Genomic DNA, 26690 nt, shown 5'->3' on the forward strand with positions numbered 1-26690 from the left:
TGAGCTGTTTATAAATTTTGGAGATTAATCCTTTGTCAGTTGCTTCATTTGCAAATATTTTCTCCCATTCTGAGGGCTGTCTTTTGGTCTTCTTTATGGTTTCCTTTGCTGTGCAAAAGCTTTGAAGTTTCATTAGGTCCCATTTGTTTATCTTTGTTTTTATTTCCATTTCTCTAGGAGGTGGGTCCAAAAGGATCTTGCTGTGATTTATGTCATAGAGTGTTCTGCCTATGTTTTCCTCTAAGAGTTTGATAGTTTCTGGCCTTACATTTAGGTCTTTAATCCATTTTGAGCTTATTTTTGTGTATGGTGTTAGGGAATGATCTAATCTCATACTTTTACATGTCCCTGTCCAGTTTTCCCAGCACCACTTATTGAAGAGGCTGTCCTTTCTCCACTGTACATTCCTGCCTCCTTTATCAAAGATAAGTTGACCATATGTGCGTGGGTTTATCTCTGGGCTTTCTATCCTGTTCCATTGATCTATCTTTCTGTTTTTGTGCCAGTACCACACTGTCTTGCTTACTGTAGCTTTGTAGTATAGTCTGAGGTCAGGGAGCCTGATTCCTCCAGCTCCGTTTTTCATTCTCAAGATTGCTTTGGCTATTCGGGGTCTTTTGTTTCTCCAAACAAATTTTGAAATTTTTTGTTCTAGTTCTGTGAAAAATGCCAGTGGTAGTTTGATAGGGATTGCATTGAATCTGTAGATTGCTTTGGGTAGTAGAGTCATTTTCACAATATTGATTCTTCCAATCCAGGAGCATGGTATATCTCTCCATCTATTTGTATCATCTTTAATTTCTTTCATCAGTGTCTTATAATTTTCTGCATACAGGTCTTTTGTCTCCTTAGGTAGGTTTATTCCTAGATATTTTATTCTTTTTGTTGCAATAGTAAATGGGAGTGTTTTCTTGATTTCATTTTCAGATTTTTCATCATTGGTGTACAGGAATGCCAGAGATTTCTGTGCATTAATTTTGTATCCTGCTACTTTACCAAATTCATTGATTAGCTCTAGTAGTTTTCTGGTAGCATCTTTAGGATTCTCTATGTATAGTATCATGTCATCTGCAAACAGTGACAGCTTTACTTCTTCTTTTCCAATTTGGATTCCTTTTATTTCCTTTTCTTCTCTGATTGCTGTGGGTAAAACTTCCAAAACTAGGTTGAATAAGAGTGGTGAGAGTGGGCAGCCTTGTCTTGTTCCTGATCTTAGTGGAAATGGTTTCAGTTTTTCACCATTGAGGGCAATGTTGGCTGTGGGTTTGTCATATATGGCCTTTATTATGTTGAGGAAAGTTCCCTCTATGCCTACTTTCTGCAGGGTTTTTATCATAAATGGGTGTTGAATTTTGTCGAAAGCTTTCTCTGCATCTATTGAGATGATCATATGGTTTTTCTCCTTCAACTTGTTAATATGGTGTATCACATTGATTGATTTGCGTATATTGAAGAATCCTTGCATTCCTGGAATAAACCCCACTTGATCATGGTGTATGATCCTTTTAATGTGCTGTTGGATTCTGTTTGCTAGTATTTTGTTGAGGATTTTTGCATCTATGTTCATCAGTGATATTGGCCTGTAGTTTTCTTTCTTTGTGACATCCTTGCCTGGTTTTGGTATCAAGGTGATGGTGGCCTCATAGAATGAGTTTGGGAGTGTTCCTTCCTCTGAAATTGTTTGGAAGAGTTTGAGAAGGATGGGTGTTAGCTCTTCTCTAAATGTTTAATAGAATTCGCCTGTGAAGCCATCTGGTCCTGGGCTTTTGTTTGTTGGAAGATTTTTAATCACAGTTTCAATTTCAGTGCTTGTGATTGGTCTATTCATATTTTCTATTTCTTCCTGATTCAGTCTTGGCAGGTTGTGCATTTCTAAGAATTTGTCCATTTCTTCCAGGTTGTCCATTTTATTGGCATAGAGTTACTTGTAGTAATCTCTCATGATCTTTTGTATTTCTGCAGTGTCAGTTGTTACTTCTCCTTTTTCATTTCTAATTCTATTGATTTGAGTCTTCTCCCTTTTTTTCTTGATGAGTCTGGCTAATGGTTTGTCTATTTTGTTTATCTTCTCAAAGAACCAGCTTTTAGTTTTATTGATCTTTGCTATCGTTTCCTTCATTTCTTTTTCATTTATTTCTGCTCTGATCTTTATGATTTCTTTCCTTCTGCTAGCTTTGGGGGTTTTTTGTTCTTCTTTCTCTAATTGCTTTAGGTGCAGGGTCAGGTTGTTTGCTCGAGATGTTTCCTGTTTCTTAAGGTGGGATTGTATTGCTATAAACTTCCCCCTTAGAACTGCTTTTGCTGCATCCCATAGGTTTTGGGTCGTTGTGTCTCCATTGTCATTTGTTTCTAGGTATTTTTTAATTTCCTCTTTGATTTCTTCAGTGATCACTTCGTTATTGAGTAGTGTATTGTTTAGCCTCCATGTGTTTGTATTTTTTACAGATCTTTTCCTGTAATTGATGTCTAGTCTCATAGCATTGTGGTCGGAAAAGATAGATGATACAATTTCAATTTTCTTAAATTTACCAAGGCTTGATTTGTGACCCAAGATATGATCTGTCCTGAAGAATGTTCCATGAGCACTTGAGAAAAATGTGTATTCTGTTATTTTTGGATGGAATGTCCTATAAATATCAACTAAGTCCATCTTGTTTAATGTATCATTTAAAGCTTGTGTTTCCTTATTTATTTTCATTTTGGATGAGCTGTCCATTGGTGAAAGTGGGGTGTTAAAGTCCCCTACTATGATTGTGTTACTGTCGATTTCCCCTTTTATGGCTATTAGTATTTGCCTTATGTATTGAGGTGCTCCTATGTTGGGTGCATAAATATTTACAATTGTTATATCTTCTTCTTGGATCGATCCCTTTATCATTATGTAGTGTCCTTCTTTGTCTCTTGTAATAGTCTTTATTTTAAAGTCTATTTTGTCTGATATAAGAATTGCTACTCCAGCTTTCTTTTGATTTCCATTTGCATGGAATATCTTTTTCCATCCCCTTACTTTCAATCTGTATGTGTCTCTAGGTCTGAAGTGGGTCTCTTGTAGACCCCATATATATGGGTCTTGTTTTTGTATCCATTCAGCCAATCTGTGTCTTTTGGTGGGAGCATTTAGTCCATATACATTTAAGGTAATTATTGATATGTATGTTCCTATTCCCATTTCCTTAATTGCTTTGGGTTCGTTATTGTAGGTATATTCCTTCTGTTGTGTTTCTTGCCTAGAGAAGTTCCTTTAGCATTTGTTGTAAAGCTGGTTTGGTGTTGCTGAACTCTCTCAGCTTTTGCTTGTCTGTAAAGGTTTTAATTTCTCCATCAAATCTGAATGAGATCCTTGCTGGGTAGAGTAATCTTGGTTGCAGGTTTCTCTCCTTCATCACTTTAATTATGTCCTGCCACTCCCTTCTGGCTTGCAGAGTTTCTGCTGAGAGATCAGCTGTTAACCTGATGGGGATTCCCTTGTGTGTTATTTGTTTTTTTTCCCTTGCTGCTTTTAATATGATTTCTTTGTGTTTAATTTTTGACAGTTTGATTAATATGTGTCTTGGCATATTTCTCCTTGGATTTATTCTGTCTGGGACTCTCTGTGCCTCCTGGACTTGATTAACTATTTCCTTTCCCATATTAGGGAAGTTTTCAACTATAATCTCTTCAAATATTTTCTCAGTCCCTTTCTTTTTCTCTTCTTCTTCTGGAACCCCTATAATTCGAATGTTGATGCGTTTAATGTTGTCCCAGAGGTCTCTGAGACTGTCCTCTGTTCTTTTCATTCTTTTTTCTTTATTTTGCCCTGCATCAGTTATTTCCACTATTTTATCTTCCACCTCACTTATCCGTTCTTCTGCCTCAGTTATTCTGCTATTGATCCCATCTAGAGTATTTTTCATTTCATTTATTGTGTTTTTAATCGATGCTTGATTCATCTTTAGTTCTTCTAGGTCCTTGTTAACTGTTTCTTGCATTTTGTCTATTCTATTTCCAAGATTTTGGATCTTGGAAATAGAATCTTGGATCATCTTTACTAGCATTATTCTGAATTCTTTTTCAGGTAGACTGCCTATTACCTCTTCATTTGTTAGGTCTGGTGGGTTTTTATCTTGCTTCTTCACCTGCTGTGTGCTTTTCTGTCTTCTCATTTTGCTTATGTTACTGTGTTTGGGGTCTCCTTTTTGCAGGCTGCAGATTCGTAGTTCCTGTTGTTTTTGGTGTCGTCCCCAGTGGCTAAGGTTGTTTGAGTGGGTTGTGTAGGCTTCCTGTTGGAGGGGACTGGTGCCTGTGTTCTGGTGGATGAGGCTCGATCTTGTCTTTCTGGTGGACAGGTCCACGTCTGGTGGTGTGTTTTGGGGTGCCTGTGGCCTTATTATGTTTTTAGGCAGCCTCTCTGTTAATGGGTGGGGTTGTGTTCCTGCCTTGCTAGTTGCTTGGCATAGGGTGACCAGCACTGTAGTTTGCTGGTCGTTGACTGAAGCTGGGTGCTGGTGTTGAGATGGAGATCTCTGGGAGATTTTCGCTGCTTGATATTATGTGGAGCTGGGAGGTCTCTTGTGGACCTGTGTCCTGAAGTTGGCTCTCCCACTTCAGAGACACCGCCCTGACTCCTGGCTGCAGCACCAAGAGCCTTTCATCTACCCGGCTCAGAATAAAAGGGAGAAAAAGTAGAAAGAAAGAATTAGTAGCAGAAAGAAAGAGAGAGAGAAAGAAAGGAAGAAGGAAAGAAAGGAAGGAAGGAAGAAAGGAAGAAAGGAGGGAGGGAGGGAGGAAGGATGGAAAGAAAGGAAGAAAGAAAGGAGGGAGAGAGGGAGGAATGAAAGAAAAAGGAAGAGTGAATGGAAGAAGGGAGGGAGGGAGGGAGGAAAAAGAAAGAAAGAAAGACAGGAGGGAGGGAGGGAGGGAGGAAGGAAAGAAAAAGAAAGAGTGAAAGGAAGAAGGGAGGGAGGGAGGAAGGAAAGAAAGAGAGAAAGAAGGAAAGGAGGGAGGGAGGGAGGAAGGGAAGGTAGGAAAAAAAGAAAGAGCAGGTAAAGTAAAATAGAATAAAGTATGAAATATAGTAGCGTTATTAAAATTTAAAAGTAATTATTGAAAAAAAACGGACCCATAGAACCCTGGGACATATGGTGGAAGCAAAGCTATACAGAGAGAATCTTACTCAGAAGAATACACATACACATTCACAAAAAGAGAGCAGGGGGAAAAATCAAAAATCTTGCTCTCCAAGTCCACCTCCTTAATTTGGGTTACTTCGTTGTAAAAAGAGGAAAAGGGCGAGAAGTCTAAAATCTTGCTAAGTCCACCTCCTTAATTTGGGATAATTCGTTGTAAAAAGAGGAAAAGGGGGGAAAGTCTTAAATCTTGTCCTCAAAGTCCACTTCCTCAATTTGGGATGATTCGCTGTCTATTCATGCACTCCACAGACGCAGGGCACATCAAATGGACCGTGGAGCTTTAATCCGCTGCCTCCGAGGCTGCACAGAGAGATTTCCCTGTCTCTTCTCTCTCTCACAGCTCCCGGGTCTCAGCCTTGGACCGGCCCCGCCTCTGCGCGTAGGTCGCCGGAGGGCGTCCGTTCTTCGCTCAGACAGGACGGGTTTAAAGGAGCCGCTGATGCGGGGGCTTTGGCTCACTCAAGCAGAGGGGAGGGAGGGGCGCGCAGAGTGGGGCGGGCCTGCGGCGGCAGAGGCCGGCGTGACGTTGCACCAGACCGAGGCGCTCCGTGCGCTTTCCCGGGAAAGCCGTCCCCGGGTTCCGGGACTCCGGCAGTGGCGGGGTGCACAGGCCCCCCGGAAGGCGGGGCGGACAGTGACCCGCGCTCGCACACAGGCCCCGCGGCGGCGGCAGCAGCAGCAGCCCCAGCGTCCCACGCCCGTCTCCGGGGTCCGCGCCTTTAGCCGCGGCTCGCACCCGTCTCCGGCGCTTCCCCAAGCAGCCCTCTTAATGCCCTCTCCTCGCGCACCAGGAAACAAAAGGGAAGAAAAAGCCTCTTGCCTCTTCGGCAGCTCCAGACCCTTTCCCCGGACTCCCTCCGGGCTAGCCGTGGTGCACTAACCCCTTCAGGCTCTCTTCCTGCCGCCAGCCCCAGTCCTCTCCCTGCGCTCCGACTGAAAGCCGATACCCGAGCCTCAGCTCCCAGCCCCGCCCGCCCCGGTGGCCGAGCAGACAAGCCTCTCGGGCTGGTGTGTGCCTGAGGGCACCGATCCTCTGTGCCAGAATCTCTCCGCTTTGCCCTCCACACCCCTGTTGCTGTGCTCTCCTCCGCTACTCCGAAGCTTTCCCCCTCCGCCACCTGCAGTCTCCGCCCGCGAAGGGGCTCGTAGTGTGTGGAAACCTTTCCTCCTTCACGGCTCCCTCCCACTGGTGCAGGTCCCGTCCCTATCCTTTTGTCTCTGTTTATTCTTTTTTCTTTTGCCCTATCCAGGTATGTGGGGAGTTTCTTGCCTTTTGGGGGGTCTGAGGTCTTCTGTCAGCGTTCAGTAGGTGTTCTGTAGGAGTTGTTCCACGTGTAGATGAATTTCTGATGTATCTGTGGGGAGGAAGGTGATCTCCGCGTCTTAGTCTTCCGCCATCTTCCCAGGGTCCCCCCTGATTTTACTTTTCAAAATGGAGTTTGTTTTAATACTGTTTTCCTTATTTTATTTATTTATTTATTTTATTTTTGACTGCTTTGAGTCTTCGTTGTTGCGTGTGGGCCCTTCCTAGTTGTGGCGAGCGGGGGCCCCTCTTCCCCGAGGTGCAGGTGCCTCTCATTGTGGCGGCCTCTCCTGCTGCAGAGCACAGGCTGTAGGCACAGGCTCAGTAGTTGTGGCACAGGGGCTCAGCTGCTCTGCAGCATGAACTATCCTCCCAGACCAGGGATCGAACCTGTGTCTCCTGCATTGGCAGGCGTATTCTTAACCACTGCGCCCCCAGGGAAGTCCCTGTTTTCCTTATTTTAAAAGAAACAGATGTGGGAATTCCCTGGTGGTCCAGCGGTTAGGACTTGGGGCTCTCACTGCTGGGGCCCCGGGTTCCATCCCTGGTCAGGGATGTAGATGTTGGTTACATAAAAAACACAAACAAGCAAAAAAAATTAACATTTAAAAGACTTTATTGGTAGAGAATTTTTTTTTTTTTTTTTTTTTTTTTGTCTGCGCGGCTTGTGGGATCTTAGTTCCCCAGCCAGGGATTGAACCTGGGCCCTCAGCAGTGAAAGCACAGAGTCCTAACTGGACCGCCAGGGACTTTCTAAAGTACATCTGAACATGCTTTGAGTATGCTTTCCTGGAATTTTAAAATGTTGAAACATCTACAGTTATTTTAAGGAAATTTTATTGTACTAAGGGTTTTGTTTTGTTTTGTTTTTCCAATAAACAAGCGCTGCTTTTTCTTCTTATCCTGCTGGTGAGTCAAGGGTTCTTCATAATATCTACCCTTTTAGGTCGAGTTTTTGAAGGGCTATTCCCCCCCACCCCCGCCCCAAGAAAACCTTTGGACTTTAGAAGTGCTTTGAATTGGAAGCACTTGGAATTTAGAAGCAAATGAAACCCTTAATGCCTCTAGAAAGCTGGACTAACCAGTTTTGGAGAGAAATCTTATATGGCTGGCTCTTCCAAGTTAGCACAATTAGAGCTTTTACATAAACGTAGCCCACACCTTACATCCATTTTGAGATTGGAGATCCATCTACCTTTAGGATCACCAGTCTGCCTACTTCTGCAGGGAGCTGGGTATTCTTGACAACTCCATCCCACTTGCCCCAGAAGGAGTGTTCCAGGTTGGGAAGGAAGGTGGTGCCCAAATCTTGGACAGTTAGTTCGCTGTAGAGAGTGCACTCTCTCTGTTCTAAGAGAAGTTCTCCGGAAAAACTAGATATAGTGGTGCTTTCAGAGGCAGAAGTGGAAAAATGAGCTTCAAGAGACTAAGAAAGTCCCCAGCTTTGGGACCACTGGAATCCACATGCATACTCCATTATAACCCCATTTTCTTTTCTCATAAAAAGAGGGAGCCTTCCTCCCTTCTTTCTTTCCTTCCTTCCCTTCATTCATTTATCCTAGATTTTAAAAAATTACATGGTAATATATTACGGAAAGATTACAAAATACAGATAAGCAAAAGGAAGAAAGTAAAAACCACCACCTGGATTTAATCACTGTTATAATTTGAATATGTATCCTTCCAAACATGTTTTATTACTTATTAGCCATTTCTTAGTTATTCAGAGAGCTGAGGTAAAAAAAACAAACAAAAACCCAACCCTGTTTTCTCCTACATTAAACATGTTTGGGTAGATCATAGTGTTGGTTGATTCTTTGTGAACGATTTCCTATTTTGGAAATAACTGAAAAGATAGGAAAAACAATAGGCAAAAGTTGACACAATTTTCACAAAATATGCCTCCATTTTTTTCTTTGCCTCTTTCTATTTTTTTTTTATTATGTAAAGATGGGAATGAAAGAAGGTAAAGAAGAAGGAAGGAAGTTTCATAGAGAAACAATGTATAACAATAAGAGAACAAAAGTCAATTAAAATCAAGAGATATTAATGTTTCACACCAATTTGGGGAAGGTGGGAGGGGTAGAAAGAAAACGACATGGACCAGCATCTTTGCCCAGTCATGGAGATTGGGAGATGAAGATGAGGATGACACTGAGACTAGTTAAGTCAGTTGTCTGGACTGGAATTTGACTCAGTCCATTACTGTGTTAAACAGTGAGTATACCTAATAGATTGTGATCTCAGGGCAAGGACAGCTGTTGGAAATACATGCCTTGTAAATACATGCCATTGGTCCCAAAGGCAACTTGGTAAAAGCAGGAATGACTCAGCAAAATCTAACATCACTCTCAGGGGGAATGTGCCCCAAAGCTTGTCTTACTGATAATGACCATAGTTTTTATGTGACTACACATGATAACTGTGCTGTTTTGTTGGCTTCTTTGAATTACAGTTCAAATTGCCTTAATATTTGGTGCAAGAATATTAGACTATGTCTTCAATTTATGCCAAGGTAAATTTGGCTTCCTTGAACGGCTCTCAGACGATTTGCTCCTGAGTATCCTTTCTTATCTGGATCTTGAAGACATTGCCAGGCTTTCTCAAACATCACGCAGGTTTGCAAAGGTAACAGTCAAATTATTTTGGGTCTGTATAGGATTTTCCTTATGCTTCCTCAAAGTTGTTTAATTTTGTTTCAAGTTTTTTTTTTAATATAGAAGTGGTTTATTATTTGAATTTATTTCAGCAAGCTTTTGTTGAATACTTATTTTATGACAGGTACTGTCCTAGGCACAGAGGCAACAGAGTTGAAAAGACATTATTCTTCCCCTCAGGGAAATTATAGTCTAATAGGAGAGAGCCATACAGGTACAAATCATCACAATGTAGTGTGAGCAATGGAACAAGGGAAGTGTGAACAAGGTACTAAGACAGTACAAGGTGATTTCCTCTGCCTGGCTTCACAGAAGTGGGTTATTTATTCTGTGTTTTGAGGGGAAAATAGGACTTCATCAGGTGGTCTGGCTAGCTAGGGGCATTCCAGGTCAAAGGGGCATTCCAAGTCCAGGCAGAAACTCAGGCAGAGGCATGATGGCATAAAAGAAGAAGGAAGGAGGTGATTACTCCCCAGCCATTTCCATTTCTTCCAGTAAAAGCCCTTTTCTGAATTACCTATCTCCCACTTTGGGTGATTCTGAGGCACTGGTCGTTGTAGTGCCCTGTTTTTCCCCATGCCCCAAACTCACCAAATAGACTCTCTCACTTTGAATCCTCAGCAGAAGGACATAGGAATGGAAAACACAGTTAGTGCTGATTTCAACCAATGTTAGGTCCTTGATGCAACTATTATTAGTTCCTCTCCCTAGATCCTGGAAGGTGCCTTGGTTCCTGCCTCTTCAGCTATTCCTTCAATTCTAGAGCCCTGCCGTGTCCTAAACACACACATACTATCCTTCTGTTTAATCCTTTTTGGCTTAAGTTAATCAGAGTTGGAGTTTGTTGCTTGCAACTGAAGAACCCTAACTCAGTATTTAGCTGTAATGTACTGGTGTTACCAACCAGGTAGTGTGAGCAATTCAACAAGGCAAGTGTGGACAAGGTACAAAGACTTGGTAGAAGGCACAGAGGTACAAGGTAGAAGGTCTTGGCCTTCCCCAGTCAGTAGAAATTGACTAGAGGCCAGACAAGAAATTCAGTCAAGGCTTTACTGGGGCCCCTGCTGCAGCAGCGGGTAGCGAGAACAAACAACAGTTTCCCTTGTTTGCTCACTCCCTGAGTTGGGGGCAAGCTTGTTCCTTACATGGCGTGAGGGTAGGGGTGTGTCCAGGGGTCGGGCTGGAGGGGTGGCTTGGGTGTTTTGCCCACCCCTTAGGTAGTGTTGTGTGCAGGGGGCATGCGCAGTACCCTGGTTTTGCTCCAGGCCCTTCAAAAGTGGCAGTTGGGTTTTTTTTTTGGTCTCCTTTTTTGTCCACAATTTGTCCCAGCTGCACATGCATGCAGTTATTTTTAGTCCCATACAGTTTCTTTGTATTGGGTTGCTCAAGGAGAGGTGTGTCCAGGTGCAAGCATTGCAGCACTGTAGCAAAGGGTCCCAGCTCCCAACAAGGGGTCCCAGGTCCCAGTCTGTCTCACCAGGGCATCGTCCATTTATACAAGAACCTGCAGCATCTCCCAAGATGATTCACATCATAATCTTATTATCTAAAAAGTCAACATTTTTTTCACAGTAATGCAATAAAATTCCTTGATATTTATATATTAATTTTAAGTTTACAATCTGTATTACTTAATATACCCCTTTTGAGTATAAAAACATGTATACTTGATTTTCCCCCCTAAAATGGAGGGCCAGAAACAAGCATTATGAATATCATTGTACTGTAATTTTTTTTGCCCTTTAAAAAAAAGTATTAAAGTTAAGATTTTGTACTTGCTGCTGCTAAGAAGCTGATTATTCATGCTTTAAATGAAGGAGGATTTTTGTTTGTTTGCTGTTTGGTTTTTTGTTTTTTAATGTGTAATTGATCAACGACACTCTGTTAGTTCCAGGTGCATAGTATGATGATTTGCTATTTCTATATGTTACAAAACAATCATCACTGAAGGAGAGTTTTAAGTGAATAAAATATAGTAGTGGGAATGTATTAAAAGCTTCTGCCAGGGCCTGGGCTTGTCCTGAGAATAAATGGAAGGATTCGATAGGAAATGGCGGCGACTGCAGTGTCTTGTGAAATTGATTCCTTACTTGGAGATTCCTTACTTGGAGCAACTGGCTTCCCTCCGGGTTTTGCTCATTTCCACTTTCTATTTCTTTCCCTCACAATGTCCTGCCATTATTTTAGCGCAATCTTGAAAATAGCCTCCATAATTTACCCGGCACTCTAAAGTAAGGCTTTTCTAGGTTGCTGATTTCAGCCCTCAGAATCCTCGCAGAGCAGAATTATTCAAAGATGGAATGATCCAAGGCTGCTGCTTTTTTCTTTCTGTGTAATATTAACCATTCATTTCTGTTGTTAGTCTGAATACTATATGTTCCATTTACATATTTTTCCCTTCATTTATAAACCACTTTCATTTACTGTTTTGCCCCCGCAGTTATTAAATTATTTTATTAAGGAAGAGTCTTCTATTTCAAACTTTTGGGGGCACATTTATTAGCAAATTAATTGTATCCCTGTCCCACTTTTTCTTGTGGTCCCAGGGAGGGAGGTTTCCTTCCTGTTCAAGATCAGTGCCAGCTGCCACCCAGCTCCAAGTTCCAACCCAAAGGATTTCAGGTTGTCACTTACCTCCTTTCTCTTCTGTGTGGTTGTTGTTATATATTTTTTTAATTTTTATTTATAAATAACTTTAGATTTATAAAAGTGTTGTAAAGATAATACAGAGAGTTTGCATATACCCTTCACTCAGCTTCCCCTAATGCTAACATCTTACATAACCTGGGACATTTTATCAAAAATCAACAGTTAATGTTGCTACTATAATATTAACTAAACCACAGACTTGATTTGTATTTCATCAGTTTTTCCACTAATATCCTTTTGGTGTTTCAGGATCCAATCTGGGAAACTACGTTACATTTAGTGCCTATTTCTAAAGGTCTCTTTCAATTGGTTTTTCCTCTTGGTACATTGACTTTTCTTAAATCAATCTCATCCTTCAAAGAACAAAAACTCTCAACTCTATTCTTATTCAATCTCTTTCCTTCCCTGTTTGTGAAAATAAGCAGTTCACACTCAGCAAACCAGCACCATTCATCCTACTGAGATTTTATAATCTGTGATAAAATGGGAACAGTAAGGATGATGTGAAGAGTTTGTCATCAAGCTAAATTCATTCCATTTAAATGACCATTCTTTAACAGAGGTTAGGCCTTCCTATTTGGGGGAGATTTAAAATGTCCCTTCTGTCATAAAATAGTGGTATTAAAATGTGATAATTTTAACAAATTATCCTTACTTGGCAAATTAAAAAGTCAGCAATCTTATTTTGGTTCTTAATTGTTGTTTTGTTTGATTTCTAAAAATTTTGCTAGTCTTAACAACATCCAAAACTCTGGGAGCCACTGGCCTTTTGTCTGTCTACCCTTCATCTCTCATTTCCCCTCTCTCCATGCCTCCTAAATATCTCTGGGCTCATTCACAGTAACCTCTTGGTTGTCACATCCAAAGGGCAAGAGACCTTCCATGTCCTGACCCATCTCTGCTTCCAGGATTCTCTGGCGGGTCCCTTCATGGCTGCCCTTTCACTGCTTCATTGGTAGCTCTTCCATGCGGGGTGAGTGTGGCCTTTCTAAAATGCACTCTGGTCTTATCACTGCCCTGCTCAATGACACTTAGTGATGTCCCATCATTTTCAGAATTAGATCCAGAGTCTTAGCTGGCACTTCAGGCTGTGGTGCCCTGGCCCCAGCTCCTGCCCCCAGCCAGGTAGACTGCGTGCAGCTGTCCCGTGTGCTGGGCTCTCTGGGCCCCTTGGCCTTTGCTTATGCTGTTCCCTTTCGGAGGAGTGGCTTCCCTTGTGACCCATCACTCTTAACTCCTGAATGCTTCTCATTTGGGCTTTGTGCTATATCCATTTTGTTTATATTTTTGAAAAAGAAAATCGATTTGCATTACAATAACCAGGTTGAAAATTGAAAAAAATTATGTCTTTTAATGTGTAGTAAAAAGTAATTCTCCCTCCCATTCTTTTTATTATTATTTATTTATTTATTTATTTTGGCTGCACCTAATGTGTAGCCATATTTACATTCCCTCTATAAGTGATATCTTACGATAAGTTTCTTTTTCTGTGTGACTTATTTCACTTAGAATCATCGTAGCTAAATCCACTCATTATGCTGCTACTAGCCTTATGACATTGATTTCATGGCTGAGTGATATTCCATTGTACATTAGTTGCAGCATGGGGGATCTTTAGTTGTTGAGGCTTGCGAACTCTTAGTTGCAGCATGCATGTGGGATCTAGTTCCCTGACCAGGGATCAAATCCAGGCCCCCTGCATTGGGAGCACAGTGTCTTAGCCACTGGACCATCAGGGAAGTCCCTCCCTCTCATTCTTGATCCTCATTCCTCTAATTCTCATCTCCAGCAGCAATTATATTACCAGTGTCTCTTATGTCCTTCCAGAGAGAGTCTATACACATATGAGTGTGTGTGATGTGTGAGCATTTATACATGTACACATACCCTTTTAAAAAGCATATGGTAGCATATTATATATTGTTCTCTGTTGGGTTTTTTCCTACTTCACAACATTTTTTTTTTTTTTTTTTTTTTGCGGTACGCAGACCTCTCACTGTTGCGGCCTCTCCCGTTGCGGAGCACAGGCTCCGGACATGCAGGCTCAGCAGCCATGGCTCACGGGCCCAGCTGCTCCGTGGCATGTGGGATCTTCCCGGACCGGGGCACGAACCCGTGTCCCCTGCATCGGCAGGCAGACTCTCAACCACTGCGCCACCAGGGAAGCCCCACAACATATTTTAGACACTCTTTTATGTCAGTACATGTAAATCTTCAGTTTAGAAAAGTGCCCTAATTTGTTATTATATGGACAAATCATAATTTTTTAAATTAGATCCTTACTGATAGACATTTAGGTTGTTTCCCCTCTGCTATTTGTAAATAATGCCCCAGACTATGGCTAGACTGGACTCCGCAGAAGTGGGTCTGACCTGGAAGCATAAAGACACATGAGAGACACAGAGGGTGTAGGGACTGTGGGTGGACGGGGGCCTGAGCCTGGGAGAGCCCGTGGTGCTAGCCCACACCCAAGGATGGAAGTTTCCACTTATCAAACTTAACGCCACCAGCAATCAGGGCCATCTGGCTGCCTGCCGTTGCTCTGATTCCATGTTGACCAAGCCATGGAGCCTCCAGGGATGAGCATCTGAAAGTCTCGTGGGTGGATGGTTATATTTCTCAGGGTAAAGAGGCAACCTCTGGGAGCTTGGCTAATATAAGCACACCCCTGAAAGGTGGATCCCATGTCACATTATACCAGAAAATCACACCGAGGGCCAGCCCTGGACTTGCAGTGAGCTCACTAAGGTAAGGCTGCCACGTAGAACCTTCCTGGGGAATGCTGAGGTCCAGAACGGGGAGGGACGATCATGACTAGCAAATAAACATACTCATCTTGGTAGTGACTCAGGAACAGGCCCACTGAGGAGGAAAATCTGTCCTCTGTCACATGTTGGCTACAGAGGAACAGATTTTTCCTTATGTTCCCAAATTCTCTATGACTGATCCCCAAGTCTGGCCACATAGGTGTGGCACCCAGGGAGCAGGTGAAAACAAGCCAGGCCCCGAGTCGGATTGGGTAGGTCTTGGTGGACCCAGCATCTGCATTGTCTTGCAACCTGATTCTAAGCGTCCAGGCCAAGAATTTGACCACTTGATATTAAAATTGTACAGACAAAATATCTCACGAGATTCTGAAAGGCTGGAAGCTTGGGATGGGGGCGGGGGTGTTGTTTTTCCATCTCCACTTGTGTACAGGCAGTGTGGATGTTTAAATCAGCTTGAGACCAGAGACCTGGGTTCTGTTCTTCGCTCAGTTACTCCCCACCATGAGCCTTGGGCAATCACACCCTTATCCCCTCTAAGCCTTAATTTCCACATTTGTAAAAGGAAAGTTTTTAACTAGATAAACCCTAGGATCCCTTTCAACTTGAATGTAGTTTATGTGTGTTAAGTTCATGCACCACCACCAGGGGGAGCTAAATCCACGATCGGCTATGTTTTGGATCAAAGCAGCTGGAACCATAGTCAGGATGGGTGCTTTGTGTTTCGCAACCTGGCATCTATCAAGCAAAAGAGCCCCAGGGTTTGGGAGTCCTAGATGGGGGTATTTTGTAAACCAACTTATAATACAAAACAAAACTGAATATTTTCATTGTAAAATATAATGAGTCATAAAATGAAGTTACACTGGTGGAAATTTCAGCTCTCTTCTAAGAATTCCTTCCTTTCCTCCAAAACCTCATCATTTTCTTCCATAATCTCTGTTATATAAGATACACTGATATCCTGAAATGTATTGTGCTGGGAAAGGGATAGTCACCTATACTAGTGTTACAGAGTTCAGAGTTTTAAGAGGAGGTTCAGATCTGTTTTATTTTTACTTACTTATTTATTTATTTATAATTATTTTATTTTATTTTATTGCTTTCTTGGCCGCGTGGCACGGCATGCCGGATCTTAGTTCCCCAACAAGGGATCGAACCCATGCCCCCTGCATTGGGAGTACGGAGTCTTAACACTGGACCGCCAGGGAAGTCCTGTTTTATTTTTTAATATTAAGACATTTTCTAAGAGTTTTCCTTTCTTGTTTATATTTAGAATATGTTGTAATCCGAGTAGAGAGACTGGACCTTGAAGGACTGTTGAAGATGGGATAAGATAATGAAGGACCTGCCTAACATCAGAATGTTTGGGGGGCTGTCATTATCAGAAGATTCAGCATTGCTGTTTAACTGTAACCTTCATGATGTGAATCTAATAGTTTTTGCTTTTGATATTTATGCAGAAAGGATCTTAAACGATTATGCTTGATTATACTATTAAGTTGTTTGAAATTCACTCTTTTCCCTTATTGGAATACATTTAGAGTAACATGAAGTATGAAAGTAACCACTACTGGCTGCTTTCTGCTCGAAAGTGAGTGTAATGGTGTCATGAAATAGAGATAACGCTTACACATTTTTCGCCTCCCCCAGAAAGAAGTCAGAACATGGGGGAGCAAAGTAGGACAGTGCCAAGGCCAGGCCAGGGGTGGTGGGAATGGGATGCTTGGCTGTCTGGAATTGTGGGCAGGGTGGATAGTGGGCAGCTGGGTGTGGCCTGGTGGGCTGAAGTGATGGTCCACGGTGGGGGACATCAGTTAGGGGCACAGTCAGGTCACTTTTACACAGCTGTCGCATGGTGGCGGGGTTGTCCCAATCCTGGTGCGGGGGGGTGCTCCCTAGACTCCCAACTGTGGCAACTGAACTGGCCCCCCAGTGGCTAAGCGCCTATGGGGCCTTTCTTTCCAGTGTCTCCTCAGAAGTGGGTGAGGTAGCATCTATTCTGTCTCCCCTTCCTGCCCATTGATTACATCTTTTCCATGTGCTTTATTTTTATTTTTTAATTTTTTTTGCAGTACGCGGGCCTCTCACTGCTGTGGCCTCTCCCGTTGCAGAGCACAGGCTCCGGGCGCGCAGGCTCAGTGGCCATGGCTCACGGGCCCAGCCGCTCCGCGGCATGTGGGATCTTGCCGGACCGGGGCACGAACCCGTGTCCCCTGCATCGGCAGGCAGACTCTCAACCACTGCGCCACCAGGGAAGCCCTCCATGTGCTTTATATATGTTATTCCTAATCCTCACAGCACTAAAAGTTTAGTATCATTTCCATATAATCATAATAAGTTCCATTTATTGAATATCTACTACGTGCTAAGCACTGAATGTACGTAATCCAGTGCAGTCCTCAAACAGTGCTGTAAGATGGATGAGTAGAGACTCTCTTGTCCTGATTATCAAGGAGGGAACAGAGGCTCAGGTAAAGAACACAGACAGGGCTTCCCTGGTGGCGCAGTGGTTGAGAGTCTGTCTGCCAATGCAGGGGACACGGGTTCAATCCCTGGTCTGGGAAGATCCCACATGCTGCGGAGCAACTGGGCCCGTGAGCCACAATTACTGAGCCTGCGCGTCTGGAGCCTGTGCTCCGCAACAAGAGAGGCCGCGATAGTGAGAGGCCCGCGCACCGCGATGAAGAGTGGTCTCCGCTCGCCACAACTAGAGAAAGCCCTCGCACAGAAACGAAGACCCAACACAACCAAAAATAAATAAATAAATAAAGCAAACTGTCAACAAGTAAAAATAAAAACACTATTATATTAAAAAAAAAAAAAAAAAAAGCACACAGACAGTGAACAGTGGAGCCAGGTGCTGTGCCCGGGCAGCCTTACTCCATGGCTTACATCAGTTTATTCTCCTCCTCAGATGACCAAATGCAAGATCAGATGTGGAGACCAGGCCCGGAGCAATAAGTAGAATGTCCAGGATGACTTAATTATTAAGTAGCAGGGCCAGCGTTCAAATCAACTGGTCCCTGAAGAAAGTAAGGAAAAGGTTCTGTCTTTCGTAAGATGGAGTTAAGTATGGGAATGTGTTTTTTCCCTCAGTTAGACTGGAGCTACAGCAGGTAGGTCCCACGATGATACTTTCAAAGCCATGAAAGTATTTTCTTCCTCAGGCCACATGGAAGCATCCCACGAGCAGTAAGGCAGCAAAGGTCCTGTCCCCTCAGGACATGTCACAGTCTTCACTATCCTTATCTATATAATTGTGGTCGCTCAGATTCCTTTTTCATATATCTTTTAAATATTTGTCTATGAGTCATTTCTTTTTTTTTAATAAATTTATTTATGTATTTTTGGCTGCGTTGGGTCTTCGTTGCTGCATGCGGGGTTTTCTCTAGCTGTGGCTAGCAGGGGCTGCTCTTCGTTGTGGCGCACGGGCTTCTCATTGCGGTGGCTTCTCTTGTTGCAGAGCACGGCTCTAGGCGCGCAGGCTTCAGTAGTTGGGGCTCGAGGGCTCTAGAGCACAGGCTCAGTAGTTGGGGCGCACGGCTTTAGTTGCTCCACGGCATGTGGGATCTTCCCGGCCCAGGGCTCGAACCCATGTCCCCTGCATTGGCAGGTGGATTCTCAACCACTGCACCACCAGGGAAGCCTATGAGTCATTTCTAATGAACCAAGTTTGCAACCATGAAATTTAAACTAACAGAAGGGTTAAAGTCAGAAGATGGCTTCAGTCTATACCAGCTTATCATTCACTGATGGAATTCCATAAAGGTGATTTCATTCTGAATGAGTTTCACTACAAGAAGGACCCCATCATTATCTTGTGGAGGATTCAAAGGTTGTAGTCATCCTTAAGTTGCAATTACATATCAAATACTAGAAAAATTCAAAAGCTTTCCATAATAACTATATTAGGATAGACCAAGTTAGAAATTGTGACTTGGGATCACAAACCACCCTAAAACTCCAGTGGCTTAAGACAATAATAGCTGTTTGTTTCATTCATGATTCATACTCATTGTGGGCTGATAGGAGGCTCTGTTCCACAATGCCTTTCAGCAACTCAGGCCATTAGAGACTCCACCGTCTTGTAACTGAACCATCTGAAGCACGTGGTGTCCTTAGTCACTGCGGCAGGGAAGAGACAGCTGAGGTTCATGCACTCTGTTTTGATACAGCATTTCTACTCCTAGTCCTTTGGCCAGAACGAATTACACGGCCCCACGTAACTGCGTGGCACAGGGAGATGTGGGAGAAGAGAGGGAATACTTGGTTAGCGTCACGATCTCTGCCACAAACTGGAAATCCCGAACAAAGCAGTGTGTACGTTAAGATTCATATATGTGAGGATAGTATCATAATAGTATTTTTTCTCAAATACAGTTACCTGCTTTAACATCTTCCATACTAGAAAAAAGAGACCTTAATTTTTCATTTCTCCTCTTTTCTGTGTTTCTTGGGACTGTGTTTTCTGAACATGTGTCTGGCTTTAGAAACCAACTCAGAACCAAAGACTACACTATGCATATAAAATACTTTTCCTGTAAAGAACTGAGTTTCTTCCTCTCTTTCACCCTCTGAGATGTCTATTTTACTCCCTCTCCTCTCTCCCCAAGTCTCTGTATCCCACCTTCTTCCTCACTCTTAACTGATATTGTGGCTTCTTATTTCAGTGAGAAACTTGAAGCAGTCATAAGAGAATGGCCTCCTAGGCCACTCACCAGTTCTGCTGGTGCCTCTTTCTGCTTTACTTCCTGTTGCAGGTGATAAATTCTCCCTGTTATCATCCATGGCCACACCTCCACTTGTGGATTTCGCTCCCCTCACCTATTCAACGACTTGGCTCAGCAGTTATCCCTCTTCACCATGCATCACTGCATCATTAATTTTACCCCTCTACTGGATCATTTCCATCAGCACATAAACATACATTTAAAAAAACATTGCCTTGACCTCACTCCCCATTCTGCTCTTAAAGCAAACTTCCTCAAGCATTCTCTGTCCTTGCTATTTCTACTTCCTCTCCTATTCTTTCTTGGACTCACTCTAGCCAGGCATCCATCCCCACTAAGCCACTGAAATTGCTCTTGTCGAGGTTGCTATTGTCCATCACCTTGTAAAATACACCAGTTTTTTTTTTTGAAAGGTTTTTTTTTCATGTGGCCCACTTTTAAAGTCTTTATTGAATTTGTTATAACATTGCTTCTGTTTTTTATGTTTGGGTTTTTTGGTTGCGAGGCATGTGGGATCTTAGCTCCCTGACCAGGCATCCAACTTGCACCCCCTGCATTGAAAGGTGAAGTTTTAACCACTTGACCACCAGGGAAGTCCCACCAGTCAGTTTTTAATTCCCATCTTATTTGACTTTTCAGCAGCATTTACACATTTCATTGTTCTCCAGGCTTGCTTTGCTCTTCTCAGTTTCCCTGGCTGAAAACTTTACGTCCTGACTGCTTAATGCTGGAATGTCCTAGAGCACTTCCTTGGGCCATTTTCTCTATCTACAGTCACACTGAGATGATAACTTTAAATATTATTTACATGCAGCTAATTTTCAAACATATGTTTCCAGCCCCGGTTGCCTTCTTGAACTCCTAACTTTTATATCTCATTGCATGCTCAATGCTTCCTCCTAGATCTAGCAGTATAGACATCTCAAATTTAACACATCCAAACCAGACCTCTGAATTTCCCCACACACATACTTATTTACCAATTCTAATTCTCCCACAGTCTTATGTTTCTATCCTTGGCAACATTCACGCAGCTGCTCAAGCCAAAAATCGTCCTTAATTCTTCTTTTTCCTCTTACTTCTCATCTAATTCATTATCAACTGGTATGAGCTCTACCTTCAAAATATATCTATCATCTGACTATGTCTTGCCTACTGCCTGGCCACCATCCTGTTACACACCATCCTCATATCTCCCTGGATTTTCTAGAAAGAACTCCACAGTAGATTTGCTTTCACCTCATGGGAATAGCAGGTACTTTCATCTTTTTGCCTCAGGACTATGTCAGTTCTCCAGCTGTGAGTCATACTTACATCACAGAGATATTGATCCTGTCACCTTCCTACATGCTGGTCTGCATTGATGACATCATGCAGATACCTTAGATGCCTTGGTAAGATACGTATATGTCAGGGAGTTGGAGATGAACTCCTCAAAAATTGAGAGGCCTGCCATCTCAATGCGTTATCTAGAATCCATTGCCTTATTGTAACTTCCTATCCTAAGAAAACAGCACAACTCTTTGTGGATATTTTTAGTTTTAAGGTAACATACAGCACATTTGAGTTTGCTTGTCTGATTCATTTACCAAATAACCCATAAAGCTGCCAGTTTTAAATGGGGCCCAGCTTTCAGTGTAAGTAGCTGAGTCACTGGCTCCTTGTGATCCAGCAGATTTCATGGTGCTCAGAGTGTCTGTGGCCTGTATGGCTATGGTCTGTCTGGATCCTTGCTGAAAGTTATGGCATGCGTCATCAGGAAAATTAAAGCTCGTTACCTCCAGGGTTTTAGAGGAAAGGCATGGATGCTTTTACAGATAACTGCTCTGCTATTGAGAAACAGCTCTTGGATTTCTGTGGGGCAAAGGCTAATGTTTTGCCTAGATGGTCAAAGTCTTAAAAAGAACAAGATTTGGAGATTAATGAGGAGTTTTGGGGAAGAGGTATTTGGGTGGACTTTTCAGAATAAGCCAAAGAATCAAGATATTTGTGTCCCATGTGACTGCTCACCAAAGAGCACTCAGTGCCGAGGATGTTTTCAGTAATGAGATGAAGAGGTGGTCTGCTCTATGGGTGTCAGTCAGCTCCTTTCCCCAGCTGGGTTCATAAACCAACTGCCCAAGTGGCAAGGATGGAAATTGTTCACGGACTCAACCACATGAGTCTCTTCTTTTCAAGATTAATCTGCCCACTGTCACAGGAGAGGCAATGCTGTCCCCAGGAAGGCGCCATGCTCCAGGGGGTCCAATCAGTAACAAGGTGGTAGGTCAGTTACACTGGACTCTTTTCACCAAGGAGAAGGCAGCGATTTGTCCTCCCTGGATGAGTTACCTATTCTGGGTATGGATCTGCTTTCCTGGCACGCCATGCTCCTTCAGCAACATTGTGTGTAAATTGACCAAATGCCTTATTTTTCCATCATCGTAGCCCATACAAGATTGCTTCAGATGATTTTGCTGAAATAAATTCATTTATTAAACAAATAGACATAAATAAATACGGTAATGAGTACAAAATTTCCTGCTCTTAGCCTATATACTCCACTATCTAGAAATAGTTTTCCTCACGGCTTCTTGGAGGTGCTTAATCCCTCATCAGCTAATGGACAACACTTTACAAGGTTGGAGCACGGTCTTACAGGATGTAATATATGGTCTCAGTCACTGGCCAGAATGTGGTCCTGTTTCTTCTGTAGCTACAATCAAAGGATGGAAGTGGGAGTATCATCTCTTAGAATCATACATAGTCACCCATGTGAAAACGTATTGTTTCCTTCTCCACATCTTAGGCTTCCAGTAGGTTAGGGATCTTGATAGTCAAAGAATGAATAGTTTCACCTAAAGAACAACAGTGACTCCACTGAACTAGAAATTAAGAGAATGAAGAGTGCTCCCAGGCTCTCTGGGGCTCCTAATGCAACTGAACAAACAGGAAAAAAAAAAAAAAAAACCACCCAAATGGGCATTACTGTGTTGGCTCTGGTGATTAATCATGTTCATTAGAGAAAAATAGAGTTGCTTGTTCACAGTGGAATTACAGAGAAGTATTTCTGGAACCCGGACCATCCCTGCAAGTGTTTTTTCATTCTTTTTCTTTTTTGGGGGGTGGCTGAACTGCGCAGCTTGCAGAATCTTAGTTCCCCAAGCAGGGAGGGATCCCCTGGGATGGAACCCCTGGCCCCTGCGGTGGAAGCACAGAGTCCTAACCACTGGACAGCCAGGGATTTCCCTCTGTGAGTGCCTTCTAACACTGGCATGTTCAATGGAAAAACTTATTTAAAGAACACTAAAACATCTTCTACCTGAGAGATCAAGAAGTACTCACACCAGCAGGAACCCGAGACGGTTTGGATCACATCAGCAGGTATCGCATCTTGACCAGTTGAGGTGCTGGCTGAGAACAAAAGGATGGTGGAAAGGGTAGTAGAATGAGAAAATTACAAACACAGCTCCTGCTTGTGACCAGTTGCAGAACCTAGGACTGTAGTAGCTCCCCATATTTTCTTCCTCACCCAGTGATACGTACATGTTTTAAAAATTTATTTAATTTATTTATTTTTGGCGGCATTGGGTCTTCGTTGCTGCGCTCGGGCTTTTCTCTAGTTGCGGTGAGCGGGGGCTACTCTTTGTTGTGGTGCGCGGGCTTCTCATTGTGGTGGCTTCTCTTGTTGCGGAGCACGGGATCTAGGCGCGCGGGCCTCAGTAGTTGTGGCACGCAGGCTCAGTAGTTGTGGCTCACAGGCTCAGTAGCTGTGGCTTGCGGGCTCTAGAGCGCAGGCTCAGTAGTTGTGGCACATGGGCTTAGTTGCTCTGCGGCATGTGAGATCTTCCCGGACCAGGGCTCAGACCCCGTGTCCCCTGCATTGGCAGATGGATTCCTAACCACTGCACCACCAGGGAAGCCCTGATATGTACATTTATATGTAAACCAATATTTTCCTCTTTCCCTTTCTTCTATTATTTTACACAGGGCAAGTCGGTACTGGTTAACTTTATAATTCTAGGATACAAAGATGAACTGGGATTAACTAGAGGTAACAAACACCACCCAGAGGTTTGTAGTGACTGCTGGGATTTGGCGCGAGTGCGGTGGAGGTGAAGGCAGAGAATAAACGCATTGTCACCGTATGAGGGGCAGTTGCTTTGGGTTAGGTGGAGCATTGCTGCTGCCGTCATTGGGAAGTTTACGTGTTAGAGGAAGGGTCTGTATGTGTGAGAAGAAGGGTCTGTATGGATAAGAACAGCCAGCAGGTCAGACGGAGGAGGCATGCAGTGGGCTGGCTGGCTTCACCCCCGTTTGAGCTCCCTCACACTACACGGAGTTGCCTTTGTGTGCTGTGAAGGTAAGAAAGATAAAAGCTACATTTCATGGATGCCTTTGCAAGTAGTGTCTTGGGCGTAGCCTGGGCTCTGTCAAGTAGACCCAAGTGCAAGGGTCTTGGAAGGAAGATGTGAGCCAGGTGGGGCAGCCTCCGTGCTTTTCCTGCCAGCACGGCGCTGAGGCCTATGGGGGAGGTTCTAGGGTCCGGTCCAAGGCGTCAGCACATCTTTAGATGCTGAGTGTTGGGGAGCAGAAGCAGTGAGATTTCCACTAGAACAGTCTGGGTTTCTTGTTTTGTTTTTTAATCTGACTGCTGGGCTTTTTTTTGTTTTTTGTTTTTTGTGTGTGTGTGTGGTACGCTGGCCTCTCACTGCTGTGGCCTCTCCCGTTGCGGAGCACAGGCTCTGGACGCGCAGGCTCAGCGGCCATGGCTCACGGGCCCAGCCACTCCGCAGCACGTGGGATCCTCCCGGACCGGGGCACGAACCCGTGTCCCCTGCATCGGCAGGCGGACTCTCAACCACTGCGCCACCAGGGAAGCCCTGATTTTTTTTTAAATTAATTTTTATTGGAATATAGTTGCTTTACAATGTTGTGTTAGTTTCTGCTGTACAGCAAAGTGAATCAGCTATACGTATACATACATCCACTCTTTTTTGGATTTCCTTCCCATTTAGGTCACCACAGAGCATTGAGTAGAGTTCCTGTGCTATACAGTAGGTTCTCATTAGTTATCTATTTTATTTTTTTTAATTTTTTAAAATGTTTTTGGAATAGACAAAGTCTTTATAGGCGTATAAACAAAGGCAGAAACCATATATAAAAGACTATTAGGGCTTCCCTGGTGGCGCAGTGGTTAAGAATCCACCTGCCAATGCAGGGGGTTCGGGTTTGAGCCCTGGTCCGGGAAGATCCCACATGCCATGGAGCAACTAAGCCCATGCGTCACAACTACTGAGCCTGTGCTCTAGAGCCCGTGAGCCACAACTGCTGAGCCTGTGTGCCACAACTCCTGAAGCCCACACGCCTAGAGCCCGTGCTCCGCAACAAGAGAAGCCACCACAGTGAGAAGCCTGTGCGCCGCAACAAAGAGTAGCCCCTGCTTGCTGCAACTAGAGAAAGCCTGCACGCAGCAACGAAGACCCAACGCAGCCAAAAATATAAATAAAGTAATTAATTAATTTTCCAAAAGACTATTAGATTTTATTCTGACCCCGCAAACAAAATTTAAAAAATTTTTAATTTGCACATGTAAAAGCAATAACCCAAACTTTAGAAAGAAAATAAGCAACATATGATTAACTTTTTAGAATTATTATAAATTGGTAAGTAAAAGAGTAATAATACCATAATACAAAAATGAACAGAGATTATGAACAATTAGCAAAAGAGGAAATACAAAAATCAACAAAGTTAGACAAAGCAATCTCATAAGTAAACAAAGAAATGTAAATTAAAAGAAGACACCTTTTTAGCCAACTAAGTATAAGGATTTATTTTGCATGATGATGTTCTGTATACACTACTCTAGGAATTATAAGTCAATAATCACTTTCTACAGGATACTTTAATGGTATGTATTCAATTCTTTTTAAAAGTTAAATTTTTAAGAATATACTTTAAAGAAAATCATGTGTTAATAAACATATATGTAACAAGGGTATTTATAGTAGAATTATTTTTAATCATTAGTTATCTATTTTATACATCTAGCTGCTGTTATTCCTGGCTGTAGAGCATTGAACGTTTCCCTCTGGTTTTACTAGATATTCTGTGAGCTTCCTATTGCCTGTACTGAATCCCTCTCTGCTTAAACAGCACAGAATATATTCTGTGGTCTGAAACAAGGGGCCCTGTCCAGTACCATAGGCGTTCCATACAGTTTGGATGGATGGATGAATGGAGGAATGAATAGGCTATTGAAAATTGGGGGGCAGCTTATCTCCACACTATATGGACCAAACTACAGTCACTTTAGTTTGTATTTCTCTTTTCTATTTCTTCCCTTATTGTTGGTTTCTCAACCCATTGTCCTCTGCTTTCACTACTCTGCCTCTGATGGCATCAACCAGCCTTCTAACTTGCTGTGTCTAGACTGCTGAGGGCTAAAGGCTGTACACGAAACTAAAACAAATTCTAAGGAAAGGAAGAATGATTAGTGAATGTAGGTCTTTTCTGCAGAACCCCGGCGCCTTTCTAAATAGAGCCCAACTGGATTCAGTATTCTGGAGTTGGAGGGACTTTACCATGCCCGTCTGCTTCTCCTATTTAAGTGTTAAAGTTGCCCTCTAATTTTAAATAGTGAAATAATTAGTTCAACCTAATTTTTGTCAGTCAGATCAACTCTATTATTCACAGGCACAGGGTCTGCACAGATCTTTATCCATAGATAATCTTGTTTCCCACCATTATTGACCTTCCAGCGGCCCATCTGCTTCTTGTGTTTCTTTGCTTCCTTGTAAGAGGAGTCTTTGTGAGTTGCTCCAGGGGGCCATGTCTGGGAGGGTCTGAGCAGGAAGCAGGAGCCTCAGCCCACGAACTCTGACAAACTCTGTGCCGCTCCCCGCCCCCCGCCAGTTTAAAGGAACTGTGGCCCCCTTAATGATCCCCTGTCATGCCTATTCTTTCCACTGCTGGATTTTCACATGTGACGGGAGAATCAGGTTGGTGATGGACTTCCCTGAGCGCACAATTGGCACAGGAAGGATGGAGCCAGGAAGTGTTCTGGGGCCCACATGAGACCCTTCTTTGAGCACATTTCATATTACTGGAGTTATCACTATGCAGCGTCAAATATCCAAGCACCTTTAAATGTTCCTAGCCTTGCGTACAGGTACCAAAAAATCATGGCTATCGCTGAGGTCGGAAATAATAAATGTAATGGAAGCTTTAACTTTAGGAAAGATTTGGGGGCATGGAAGCAAGGGATTAGGAAATCTCCTGTTAAGAGTGCTTAGTAGCAGAAGACTGATGGGACTTCCCTGGTGGTCCAGTGGTTAAGACTCCACGCTTCCACTGCCGGGGATGTGGGTTGGATCCCTGGCTGGGGAACTAAGATCCCACATGCCCAGCGGTGCGGCCAAAGAAAAAAAAAA

The 26690-nt window shown here is 43.2% G+C and overlaps 1 protein-coding gene across 1 annotated transcript in view; it reads left to right on the forward strand.

Moving 5' to 3' along the window:
• The window catches only part of FBXO36 (F-box protein 36), a 109782-nt gene that overhangs the window by 80934 nt on the left and 2158 nt on the right, over positions 1–26690 (forward strand). Inside the window, exon 3 of the mRNA XM_081243335.1 lies at positions 8927–9099. Coding sequence (XP_081099461.1) covers positions 8927–9099 — 173 coding nt within the window. The remainder of the gene's footprint in view (positions 1–8926; positions 9100–26690) is intronic.

The sequence above is a fragment of the Mesoplodon bidens genome (assembly GCF_964165515.1).
Source record: "Mesoplodon bidens genome assembly, chromosome: 8".
NCBI lineage: Eukaryota > Metazoa > Chordata > Mammalia > Artiodactyla > Ziphiidae > Mesoplodon > Mesoplodon bidens.